At 41.1% G+C, this 13,204-nt stretch overlaps 1 protein-coding gene across 1 annotated transcript; it reads left to right on the plus strand.

The window, feature by feature from the left end:
- The first annotated feature begins 1,149 nt into the window (after positions 1-1,149).
- alkbh8 (alkB homolog 8, tRNA methyltransferase) lies at positions 1,150-12,907 on the plus strand. The gene is made up of 12 exons (XM_017431029.3): positions 1,150-1,313; positions 1,802-1,935; positions 2,776-2,876; positions 2,972-3,103; positions 3,370-3,465; positions 3,704-3,808; positions 5,399-5,469; positions 8,818-8,924; positions 9,012-9,166; positions 10,069-10,340; positions 11,079-11,228; positions 12,032-12,907. Exons 1-12 carry the CDS (start codon positions 1,188-1,190, stop codon positions 12,662-12,664), a joined length of 2,082 nt encoding a protein of 693 aa, XP_017286518.1. The 5' UTR covers positions 1,150-1,187; the 3' UTR covers positions 12,665-12,907.
- The last annotated feature ends 297 nt before the right edge of the window (positions 12,908-13,204 follow it).

Below are 13,204 nucleotides of genomic sequence, written 5' to 3' on the forward strand. Positions count from 1 at the left end.
ACAATTAAGGACCTGAATCTGAGTGACTGTTTGCATCTGGTCAGGTAGTCTCTTGTTGTGTTTGCTGGAAGCGGAGAATAACCAGGCGACAGCAGGACTTAGGGATGAGTTTGTGTTTTTATTTGGGAACCAATATGAACATGAGTTAAGGATGTCTTATTTACTGGCAAATTCGACTTTGGTCAGTTAAACAAAAAGAGGATAAAGGCAGCAGAACTGGCACCCTTCCTTTTTTGACAGAGTGAAACAACACGTTTAACAACCATAAACTGCACACATACAATTTATTCTGCTTCATCTTTGTGGTCATTGCATTTTTCTTATTTTTCTTCTTTCTTAATTATGACCAAAAGGCAGTAGTGTTAATGCCCATGTCTGTGTGTGTGTCTGTCTGTTACCAAAATATCTCATGAACTTAACAAATTTTGATTAAAACTTTTTTGGAAAGGAATCACTGTACGCACATCTACATCTGAATAACTTGCTGGATGGAGTCAAGATGGCTTTCAAGGTTTGACAAAATAAAACAGAAAATGCAGTTCTGAACATATATCACCGATTGTTTCAAGTGACCATACTAATGCATCATTCTTCAAAAATACAACAACTTTTTCTGAGAATAATGATAAAAGTTTAATAAAAGCTGATGTAAATGAAGGTCTCTGTCTTTGTTGAAGGAAATCCAGTAAGTCGCAATTAACTACTCAACAAACTGTCCTAATTTTAATGTTCACTCAAACATCTATTAAGACACAAATAAAGACTTTATTACTTCAAAAAGGGATACTTGTGAATTGTCCACAATTATAGGAAGGACTTATGAAGGCTTGCATGGTATAGTGTATACATTTTATTAGGTGTATGTAGAAAACTTTTCTTTTCTCATTCTTTTTAACAGCTGGTCTTTTCTTATGTGTACCATCTAAAGTTAAAGGTGTATTATATTTCTTTTAATTCATTATGTACCAAGCTAGTTTTTGTACGTAGTTTTTTTTTTTAATCTCAAACTTAATAATAAGTTGCGCTATCTTCATTTTAATTTGAAGTTAGGTTTTAGGGCTCTGGACGAATTTTACTTAGAGAAGGAAAAGGGGCAGAAATGAGTTTTGGAGTCGTTTCGTCGCCTCGGAACCATAGTTTCTCGGCGCGTGTTGTAGCCGGACCATTTAAGGAGACGAACCAACACCATGGAAAGTAACGTGAAGACCGTCAGAAAGGGTAAAGATGAGAAGAAAGTGTTGAGAAAACAGCTCAAAGCCAGCCACACTTTATTAAAGCATGAAGGCATCAGTACAACACCGCAGCCTACTAAGGTAAACCGGAAACAGCGTTAAAATACGACGTAAATACGGCAGGAAGTTAGCTAAAATAAACAAACTGTGTCCGACAATTAAACACATTTTCACTTAGTAACAGAGATTTATACGCATAAAAGTGATATAGTAAAATAAAAACAATAAACTATCAGGGTCTATTTGTAAAGGACAATAAACGCAAATAAAGTGAACATTCACAAGAAATTGTATAAATGGGGTACTGTAGGACATTTTAATCTTATTGAATGATCTAGTAGCGTCTAAAAAAGAGAATCAGGTTTTTGTAAACTATGATTAACCTATAGAAATGTGAAAGTGTGAAATTACATTTGTTTTAATTTTGTAAAACTAACCATAATTTTGTACGAAAGCATAGAAACACGTGTGTGTAGTTTTAGTGTCCAATGAAACTTTCGTGTTATTTTATTCTGGGATTCTAGGATCTATTGATTGGTTCCCTAAAACTCTTTGTGTCCCATCCGCAGAGTCTGGTGGTGGCCAACGGTGGGCTGGGAAACGGTGTCAGTCGCGAGGACCTCGCTGCAGCCCTGAAAGAGATGGGAGAACTGGAGAGCCTGGTTATGCCTCCCCACAAGCCCTACGCTTTCGTCACGTACAGGTACAGGTACAAGTTAGTACTTTACTGACCCAGGAAGGACTGCTCTGCCAGCAAACGCATGCTTTACACCACAAGTTGGACTATAAGGAAGCTGTGCAAGAAAGGCAATTCAGTTCACACTGTCAGCATCATTTATGCAAAAAAACAATATGAAATTCTACAATTTTTTTTTATAAAAAAACTTCACATGAGCAGTTGTTTTGAGGTATAAACACACAAAACTGGACAAATATTGGAGTTCCTTCCCCTCACCACGACAAGACAACCCTGCTTATCTGAAATGTTGTTTTTCCTGTTGGTTGTACCTTTATGCTTCCTGAATTATTGGTTAGTTTCGGAGTTAAAACAGGAGCATATATATATACCATACCATGGGATTCTCTGCATACACAACAAAAGTGACTTTATTGCAATAAAAAGGTCCGCTTTTTTACGGGTGATTTTGCAGGTATCATACATATGCCAGACTATTCTTTAAAAAAAAGCATATGAAAAGGTCGCCTTTTAGTTTTCTGCACTACAAAGTTGCTTGTCTTTTTGCAGCAGAGAGAAGCGCGGTGCGGTTTAGTCATTGTTGACTTGTATTGGGGTTTGTCAGTGGAGCTTCTCAGCGTCATATCTGTCTCTGGGAGGATCCTTCCTTGGGATGAGACTTTAGATGTTTTTGCATGCTGACCTTGTGTTAGCGCGGCTGTCTGTTCGCAGCCATCAGGGTCTGTGGAAATAAAAGGGGGTCGGCTGCAGCAGAGGCAGCGATGCCCCGTTTGAACCGCAGGACACCTTGTTAGACGCGAACACCCTCATCATACTCCGAGTTTTTAACCGTCATTCTCTTTCCAGATCTGAAGCCGGTGCTCGGAAAGCTCACACCGTGCTGAACGGGCAGAAGTTGCAGTGTGGAGAGAGCAGCGTCACGCTCTACCTCAGTTATGTCGACTCGGGTACTGACCTTTAGAAATTAACACTCGCGTATCTACAAATTATTTTTGAAGAGCTGTACAACCATCGTCTATGTGTTGCATGTGTTTGTGTTCAGTAAAGCATCAGGAGGAAGCATCGTTCTCTTTGCCAGACGGATTAGTGTTGGTGGAGGATTTTGTGTCTCCGGAGGAAGAGGCTCAGCTGCTCGCCGCCGTCGACTGGTCGTCCACTGATGAAGATGTTACAGGTGTAGTCTGGCAGGATTTATTAGGTTCTTTGGGTTAGTTGTTAAGCCGGTGATCTTTTGTTGTTGATTTAGGTAAAATAGTCTTTTAAAATTAAGTCTTCCAAATCAGAGTTTTACACTTCTCTTAAAAAAAGGGGAATTTCTAATAGAAAATCTTCAAACTCACAAGATCAGAGAACGTGTTTTAGTTTATTCTGAGGAACCATTTTATGTTAGTTTCAGTTCAAATGGTAATAACTTTTTCTCTACTTGTGAAACTTTCATAGCTCAAAAAGCTTTGAAGCACAGAAGAGTCAAACACTACGGCTTTGAGTTTCGCTACGACAACAACAACGTGGACAAGGACAAGCCGTTACCTGCAGGTAAGCCTCATTACTTTCACCTTCATATCCCTTCCTGTAATCTCAGGATTCTCAGGGTTAAATCTAATTTAAAGCATCGGTGTGAAGCTTTTACTTGATGATGAAGTTTATGAATTTCTAGGGTTCTGTGGTGTTTGTTGCATCTTTTCACACATGTATCGCTGAAGCTAACAAACCGCTGAATGTTGTTAAATAGGTGTTATAATAAAAGTTAACAGTGGTGTGTGTTTGTGTTCAGGTCTTCCTGAGGAGTGTGTGCCTGTTTTGGAGCGATGTTTGAAGGACGGACACATCAGCATCGTGCCGGATCAGCTGACTGTTAACCAGTACGAGTCGGGTCAGGGTGAGTTTCTGTCTGTCTGACTTCATCCCTCACAGACATCAACATATATTACACAGTTAACACACTAGTACTAAAAAACATAATTAAATGTCTTTATTTTATGTGCCCAAAAAGTTTGGCTGACGTGTGATGACCAAACATGGGCTGTGTTTGAAATGTTCACTCATTCACTCACTACATCATGGTCACTATCTGCAGTAGGAGAATAAATAAGGAATGGAGTTTTTCTGCATTTCGAACACTGTTTGAAAGCAGCTTAATTCATAATTATGCTCTGAGTATTCTCATTCATCTGTTTCATAAATAAACACCAGTAAGATATGCTGGAGTAAAGGCCTGAATCTGAAGTAATGGACACTCAAACTAAAACTATGTAATAATATCACCTGCAGCATATTTCATGAGCCCCGCAGCTCAGACTTAGGAGGAGATGAGACACTTTACATTTTGAACAGGTTTTGACTTCACAGTTCTGAGCTGCGGACGTTAGCGTCAGACTGGATTAGGCTGCCGTGTCGGCTCAAGCTGCACTGCGTTATGGTCTCGTTCCCTCTCCTGCGCTCTGCTTTTACCAGATCACACGACGAGCTTGTAGAGCACTACGCAGTGAATGAAAAACTGCAGTTAAAATTTCAAACAGCGCTACAAAACAGCTGACTCGCTATACCGTGAATGAATTGACAGTTTGAACGCAGCGTCGGCCATTATCTGCAGCACACACACATTCGGTGTTACACTTACGACTGACAGAACGAGCCTCCAACAATATAAAAATCTTTACAGTTGTTACTTTTATTGATCATCCCTTTTCAAACTTTTCTTATTTTTATTTATTGAAATTTTAATTTGAACAATGTCTCCTTTTTTAAAATGTAATATAATATTTTATTTTATAATATTTATTTATTTATATTTTTTTTAATTTATTCCTTACTGATCTGATGTAATTTCCTCTTTTTCAGACAGCTTAATGTTATTGGTTTTACATAGACTCCAAAATGATTCTCAAATCTGTTTGTTAGAAAACAGACAATTTATTTACGATTACTTAATTTCAAGTATCTTAAAAATATATATTTATATTAAGGAAAAATAAACTTTTTCAAGACCACTATGTTTTGAATTAAGTCTCAGAAGCTTGTAAGTTTAAAATGGTATAAAAATGTATTATTTATTCTTATAGATTCTGGCCCTGCAGCGTTTTATGTTCTGCAACACTCTAAAACAGATGTAGAAAGCAACGAAACATAAAAATATCCAGCTTTTAGTAGTGTAGATATCTGATAAAGTGGAGGTAAGCAGATGTGTCACATTGGAGACAAAACACCTAAATATAGATTTGATTTTCAGGCCTTTTTTTGTATCAGTGTTTATCTTGGTAATAAAGAAGCTCTGACGGTTTTACTTTGTTCTACCACAAGGTGGCAGCAGAACCATTATTAACACAGTTCTGGCAACTGTTTTAGAGCTCGCCTTTAAATAATTTGCCCCCTAACTTGTGTCAACGCATCATTTTTAGATTATAAGTGACCTGGTTTAGCTCAGGTTTGAGGGTTTTGATCTTGTGTTTGTGTTCGTAATGTTTTCCAGGTATTCCCCCTCACGTTGACACTCACTCCGCCTTTGAGGACACCATCCTGTCCTTGAGTCTGGGGGCAAAGGTAAAAAAAAAAAGAAATCAATGCAGCTTTTGTGTTTTAAACATTCACATAGATCCAGCTATTCAACTCACTTCAGCACCTTTTTGTGTAAAAAATAAATAAATCAATAATTGGAACAAAAGTGTGTGCATTGAAAGAGTCTAAATGAGCCAGATGTTCTCTGTAAGTGTCACGTTTTGTCTAAGAGGGTAAATAAATAGTGTGATCCTGCCAGTTTTGTCGCTGGATGAAATGAATGAAGCAGCACCTCATCGACCTGTGATTCATCTGCCTCACGGTGCTGCTGGTAGTGTTTGTGTGTGTGTGTGTTTGGATCTCGTGTCCTTGTGATTTTACTAAGAACATTTTGTAACTTCTTTTCTTCTGACACACTGTCATACTTTCTTGCTCACTGTGGCATCCTGTCCAATCCCGGCTTCCTTTCACCACTTGGAAACGTCGGGAAACTTTTGGGTAAACAGAAACGGACGTAGCAGAGACTTTCCCGCTGGCGTCAGGCGTTTTCACGTCCTCGGCTGGCCCAGGTGTCGCGAGCTGGAGCGGGGGGTCGTAGGTTTTGGAACCCTCTGAGCCGATTGCGCCACAGGAACCTCCATCTGTCCCTGCTTGTCTGAGGAGTTGGAGCTGGTCTGTTAGCAATCAGCTGTCATCTGTTGTGGCATCTGTAACACAAACAGAGAGACAGACGGTGCGCTCGTGTGTGTGTGTGTGTGTGTGTGTGTGCAGCTCAGTGCTTGTCCTTGATCATTTTCAGCAGAAATTTGAACCTCTGATAAGGTGATCGGGAATAAACCAGAGAACACTATTTCAAAGTGATTTTATTGCTCCCAAAGAAAGATTTATTGACTGCAGTTACATTTGTTTACTGTGTGTGTGTGTGTGTGTGTGTGTGTTTTGGTAACAACATCTGATGAGCCACTGCACATTTTAAGGAAATCCTAAGAAAGTTCTCACTAAATGTACATTTACTCTTCTGGAGTCTTCTTGATTCAAGACGGCCTCTACAGATAATTGCTTTCAGAAAAGACAAAAATGGCTACACTTCAGCTGATTTTACAGATATTGAGCTAAAATATAGTGTGGTAGTAGCTGAGAGTCACCCCAATCACATACTCTGAGGACTAAGAATTAACCCAAAACCTGTGTTTTAAACTTTGGCGTGCACGGCGGCAGGCGATATGCATCGTTTCAAGGAAATTCGAAACTTTTTATTTGTTCGAAAGTATTTATAATAGTTCACATGTGAATAGAGCTGGTGGTAATCAGAATATTCACAACTTTAAGCTCTGTTACACATCAGTAAACATAAAACACGTATTCCATTTCTCTCCAAAAGCTATAATCAACTGCAAAACAAAATATTTTTCTTTTTGCTTCACATTTCTGGTTGAATTGAAAATTTGTTCACGGCAAAACATTTCAGCCGCCAACAGCGAATTTGAGCTCAGTATCTGTCAGATTGACTGAGTTGTAGGCATTTCTGTGTTTGCTAAGGTTGATTAGCTGTGGCAGCCATCTTGGATCAGGTTGACTAAGAAGGTTAAGCAGTTGTAGATGTTATATGCAGTGATTATTTTCAAGGAGTTTCAGTAAAATCTGTTTGTGGGATAATTTGCTACGAGACAAACACACAGACACAGGCAGCTGCATAAAAGGCCACTTCATGGCAGCCAGCAGTAAATATTTACTGATGCCAGAGAGAACATGAGAAAGGATATATATACGGCAATTTTATATTGGATTAATTTTTTTAAACTACAAACACTTTTTTATTTTCTATACAGTTTATCGTCATATAAAAGCTTTTCACACAGAACTGGGTTGAACTATTTGCGGACAACCAACCTGTTAAAATGTAGCTTTATGCCCATCTTTTTAATCTTTTTCAAAATCAAGAAAATAGCTGAAAAAAACAAATATTTCATTCAGTAGGCGTCCGTTTTCTGACGAGCTTCCACAGGATCATTTGAGGCAACGAGAGCTAAAAGTAGAAACACTGTATAGGCGTGTTACAGTTAGAGGAATGAATATTGTCTCAATGAATGTCTTTACAAAGACGATAACTGAGGAACCTGTTTGTGTGTGTGTAGGGGGGGGGGTGTGCTGTGAGAGAGATGAGGAGAGAGATGAATCGTCTCGTAGCTGCCAGCATCACCATCGATTTCGACACATTCCATCGCTTTCATTGATTGGCTGATATTCCTCCGTTGGGAGCTGTAGACTTGTCTCCTGTGTGTGTGTCTGAAAGACGAGACGAGTTCACTTGTGGTCTGAGGGAAATATCTGATCACAATAAAAACACAAACCCAAGCCCCCCCCTCCATGCCTCCCTCACACACACGCCTCCACTTCAGACAATCCAATTTTCCTGCTGTCAGAAGTCTGAGGGATGCAGTCTGAAACAGTGTGGATGTAATTTCCCTGCAGAGCGCCGAGCTGCTTGGTGCTGTGGGGAAACATTAGGATCAGAAAGCCCGGCTGGAGGTGGAGATGCCTCGACAGGCACACATCACGCTGACTTATTAATGGCAGTTTGAAGCCTTGAGCTCTTCAGTCGAGAAAAATACGCTGTAATTCTGGATGGAGATCATCAAATAATGATAATTAATTCAATATTCAGTCTGATACATACCTGAGTCTGTTATCCTACCTCACAGTCTTCACTCATTTAAGGAGTGAGATTGTGTGTTTTCAAAAGAGATACATAAATGCAGTAAAATGATTATTTTACTCACTAAACTATCCTTTTGAAACATCGGCTGGTGTTCTAGCATTCGTCTTTAGTAACCCAGCCCCTCTCAAATGAAACGAGAGGAGGGGAGCAAAATTAGATAAAATTACATAATGTCCCTTTGGGAAATAAAGCAGTAAAGGAGGCGCAAAACCATGCCACTAACGGTTAATAATTTTAATTGACAGCAATTATACAGCTGTGAAAAAAGGTTCGAACAGAACGCCAACTTGGTGCAAGTTTATGTGTTTCAGATTAATTTAAAGTATTATTTTATTCTCTGAAATAACAACGTCACTGGTGGTAAACCCTTTTAAAGTACAGTTCAGATCTTTTGAAGTGGGGTTCTAAGGAAAAGTTATGAACAGTTAATATCTTACCTGTTGTAAGTAGCTCTTCATACGTCCACAGTTTGGAGAAATTTAATTCTAACAGGATTAATGAGCCAGCAGCTTTAAGACAGTCCTCTTTGGTCCTGACTCCACTTGGTCTAGCTGTTAGCTCTAAATACAGATCTATCCACACCAGGTAAGACGTTAATTGTTCGTAACCGTGCCAGTTTTCGTTGTAAACAGGTGTCAAGTGTTCTCGCTGCGTGTTTGTGCTTCTTGTTGCAGACGGTGATGGAGTTCCGTCACCCGGACGGTCGCGTTGTTGCTGTGACGCTGCCAGGCCGGAGCCTGCTGGTGATGAAGGCAGAGAGCAGATACCTCTGGATGCACAGGTGAGCTGGACCACGTGTCCGACTGCTGCTGCCTTTAGTGCCCCTGCTGGTTATCGACTCTCACGGCTGCTTCTCGTTCTCTGTCAGGATTACGCCTCGGAAGTTTGACTTGGTGCCAGCGTGCGAGCCACCGTCTCACACCTCGCCTGACTTCGGGACCCAGAGCGGCCTCACTCTGAGCAAGAGGGGCACCCGCACTTCTTTTACTTTCCGCAAGATCAGACACGAACCCTGCTGCTGTGGTAAGGACGTTAAATATTCTGCAATACTGATATTATCAGAGTAAACTTGGTTAAACTTTGTCTAAAATCCGTCGAGGCTAAAAGCTCCCATAATATGGTTAAAAGTGAAAAGTTTTGTTTGTTTTATTAGCTGGGATAACGACGTCACTTTTGTTTTGTTTTGACTTTGAATGGGCTTTTGCGTTCAGCCATGATTGGCAAAAATAAATGGACTGTACTTATATAGCGCCTCTCTAGCCAACCAGGCCACTCAGAGCGCTTTACAACACAATCTGTGCCCTCATTTACCCAAACACACACACATTCACACACACTCTACCGAATCTCTACAAACCTAATCTGACTAAATCATTTTATAGAGACTAATCAGTGCTTTAACCTCCATTTACTCACCAATGGGGCACGCATCAGAGGCAGTGAGGGGTTCAGTGTCTTGCCTAAGGACACGTCAACGTGTAACTTCTGCCAGGAATTGAACCTCCAACTCTCTCATTGAAGAACAGCTGCTCTAACCACCGAGCCACAGTAGTAACAGTAATCGTGGCTTATGTGGGAGTTGAACTCAGGATCTCTGGTTTCATACTGAGCGAACCAGGAACGGCTTCTCCGTGACTCTACATGCTGTGAGGGATGTCTGAAGCACTGCTGTCATCAGCTCCTTTGAGCCTGGCTGCAACTAGTTCCTGGATCAGATTGTGCAGATTTGTTTTTAAATAATGCAGGCTGGGTGGACTGACACATATGGCGCAGCTGATTATCATCTCTTTGAGAAAATAGAACATAATTTGAGAACATTTATGGAATTTTATTGAAGTGTGCAAACAGCGCTTACTAATTTTGCTTGGTGAAGTTTTTATTCGTCATATCTCCAGCTGAATGTCTGCCCCTGTTGTCACCCCCAGCCTTCCCCTCCGCCTGCGACAGTCAGAGAACAGCCTCGGCCTCTCCCCCGTCTCCCCCATCCCTTCCCCGTTGCCATGCCGACGCGGCACGCTTGGAGGAGGAGTACGTGCACCGGGTGTACGACGCCATCGCCTCCCACTTCAGCAGCACGCGCCACACCCCCTGGCCTCATGTCTGCCGCTTCCTGTCCTCACTCGCACCCGGCAGCGTGCTGGCTGACGTGGGCTGCGGAAACGGGAAGTACCTGGGCGTGAACCCGCAGCTGGTCGCGGTGAGTGTCGTCGAATAACAACGGCTGATCGGCGTGGTAGTAGCTGAGGGTCACTCCCAACACATCCTCTGAGCTCTGAACGCCTTCATGCTGCGGTTTGCTTCCTGTGGGTCCGATTGGGAACACTCAGGGATCAGTTAGTAACGCACGGAAAAGCGAGATCCGTGTCCTCCTGCTGGTTTCTGCTGGATGCCATTGTTTGCTTTTGCTCCGTTTCCATGGTAATATCCCAATTTTCCGTTTATGTATGCGCAACGGGATGTTCCTGTTTGGGATTTTGGAGATGCGTGTAAGCAGCTTATCCTGACTCAGACCGTGGCTGTGATAAATCATCTCTGAGTACACTGTGATTATGCGGGTCACACGCCAGTTTTCTGAGATTTATTCAGCTTTTTTTTTCCAATTTGCCCCTCACCCGGATTTCTGTTCTTCTGCTCGTTAATCCCCTTTCCTCTCCGTGTCCCGCTCCTCCACCTCTGTTGCTTCCGCTGCCGTTTAACGCTGTTAAATAAATTACAACTCTTTTTTTTTTTATTATTGTTGTAGTTTTGTCTTTTCTTCATACATATGTACGTTTCTTTCACATATTTTCCCTTATTTTCTAATTTTCTACACCTAATCTATTATTTTAACATCTGTCTTTTGTATGTCCTCCTTTCCCAGTTTTTTTGTTTTAATTTTTCTTCGCATGTTCAAGCTCAGCATCCATCAGCTCTCCTCGTGTTTGTCTGATCTCAGGTGGGATGTGATCGCAGCAGCGCTCTTGTCCAGATCTGCGCACAGAGAGGTTTCCATGCGTTTGTCTCGGATGCCCTCAGCGTCCCGCTTCGAACAGCCTCCTGTGATGCCTGCATCTCTATCGCTGTCATACATCATTTTTCCACACGGGTATGCACAACACACACACACACACACACACACACACAATAATTACAGATGACATCTGTATTATAGCATCACATCTTAACACAATAGACTCACAGAGAAACACTTGGACAAGAATGTTTTGTTGCACAATCATTTCAAAGATTTCTGGAGCCGTTTTAGGAACTAAGACAAGTAACCTAGAACCTAGAAAGGAAACGGGTCATCTGTAACTCTATTTAGGACTGTAAACATTAGGAAACTTTTTATTTGTCTTCAAAGTATTTGCCTGATTTATGCCACAGTAACATGCTCAGTAATCATGTATTAATTGACCTAATGTACCATATTTGGAGAATAACAGACAATTATTCAAAATTAATACAACCTAAAAGAATTTTAAATTTGGAAAATTGGCATTTTTGTTAGTTTAACCCATCTGGTTTCATATAGGTGAATATAGACAGGTAATGCATGGCTTATATCTGCTCTTTTCAATGTTACAAATGGCGATACTCACTAAAACTGACAGCAAGGAGGGGTGGCGACTATCTTTTCAGCTGGTCAGTCACCTCTTGATTATTACAACCTGTCACATCCTTATTATTATTGAAACAAACCACATTTCACAAAACAAAGTGCAGCGTTTCTCCACACGCACCAACATTGTTAGAAACAAGGCAACATATCTACAACAATCCAACTTGTGTTTTTCTTTTAGTTTTTCAACAAAAAATGAATCCAAAGCAAGTTTGTTTGGTTCACAGAGATTATTCTGTGGACCTTTATTTGCTGAGATGATTAGTTTAAATGTTTGTTTGTTACAGAAACGTCGGCTGGAAGCGGTGAGCGAGCTCGTGAGACTTCTGAAGCCTGGAGGTCAGGCGCTCATCTACGTTTGGGCTTTTGAACAAGAGTACAACAAGCAGAGGTCCAAATACCTCAAAGACCTCAACAAGAGTCAGAACAGAGACCGCAGCCCCGTGGAGAACTCATCAGAGGAGACCCAGGAACCTCATAAAGTACCAAGTGTCCGCACCCACGGCTGCAACCCAACTGAAAACTTGCAAGATGCTAGCGGAGTCGCTGAAAGCAAACTTAGCGTTCACACCAACCGCACAGCCTTTAATTCGCAGGATCTTTTGGTTCCCTGGCACCTGAAAGGAGGGAAAACACAAGAGGAAGAAGAATCACCGTCTGGGTTAAGCTCCAGACCTGACGCCCATTCAGGTTTTGACTCGAGCGTATTGTCTGGGTCGAGACCAAACAGCGGGGAAGCCACACACAGCTCCGACACCGGCCAGACTTCTGGTTGTAGTCCAGCACCTGTCTTCCATCGCTACTATCACGTCTTCGAGCAGGGAGAGCTGGAGCAGCTGTGTGCTCAGGTGGCCCGAGTCAAAGTGAAGAGCAGCTATCACGACCAGGGAAACTGGTGTGTTGTGTTAGAGAAGGAGTGACATTTTAAATTATTTGATTGCTAATATATGTTTTAAAAAACACAGACCTAATAAATAAACATTTAATGGAAAATTACTGAGTCAAACGATCAGCTCTAATAAATGTGAGAATTTAAAAGAATCTCTGCAGTTGTGACTTTGTAAGGTTTGGCTCTGCACAGACACAAAAAAAGAGTTGTCTTTGCCAAAGAACATTTTGTGGTAAAGTGAAAGTGAATATTAAAGATAATCTTTTATATCTATCAACAGATTCTTTCCTGCTTTTCAGTTATGAGTCAGTTTTACCTTTTTTCTGTTAACTGGAGATGTACCAATTGCTCAAACAGGACCAGAAACAGATGTTTTTATTTATCTCTCTTGAATCTTAATATCATACAAATTCACGTTCATCGGGAGGTTTGACCTAACACAACCATCTGAGCTGTAGGTTCTAAAGCTGTAATCATGCAGAACTGGCTGTTCCACATTAATCACAGCGCAAAGAGTACGCCATAAATCGCCCAGTGTTGTTTTATTCTTATTCCTTTCTTTGCCTGTTTT

The sequence above is a fragment of the Kryptolebias marmoratus genome, linkage group LG2, assembly GCF_001649575.2.
Source record: "Kryptolebias marmoratus isolate JLee-2015 linkage group LG2, ASM164957v2, whole genome shotgun sequence".
NCBI lineage: Eukaryota > Metazoa > Chordata > Actinopteri > Cyprinodontiformes > Rivulidae > Kryptolebias > Kryptolebias marmoratus.

Excerpts from the sequence above, each read along its gene's own strand:
- alkbh8 (XM_017431029.3), top strand. The coding sequence starts at position 1,188 with ATGGAAAGTAACGTGAAGACCGTCAGAAAGGGTAAAGATGAGAAGAAA. Across the intron at positions 3,466-3,703 it reads GGACAAGCCGTTACCTGCAG|GTCTTCCTGAGGAGTGTGTG; the intron begins GTAAGCCTCATT and ends GTTTGTGTTCAG. Across the intron at positions 10,341-11,078 it reads TGAACCCGCAGCTGGTCGCG|GTGGGATGTGATCGCAGCAG; the intron begins GTGAGTGTCGTC and ends GTCTGATCTCAG.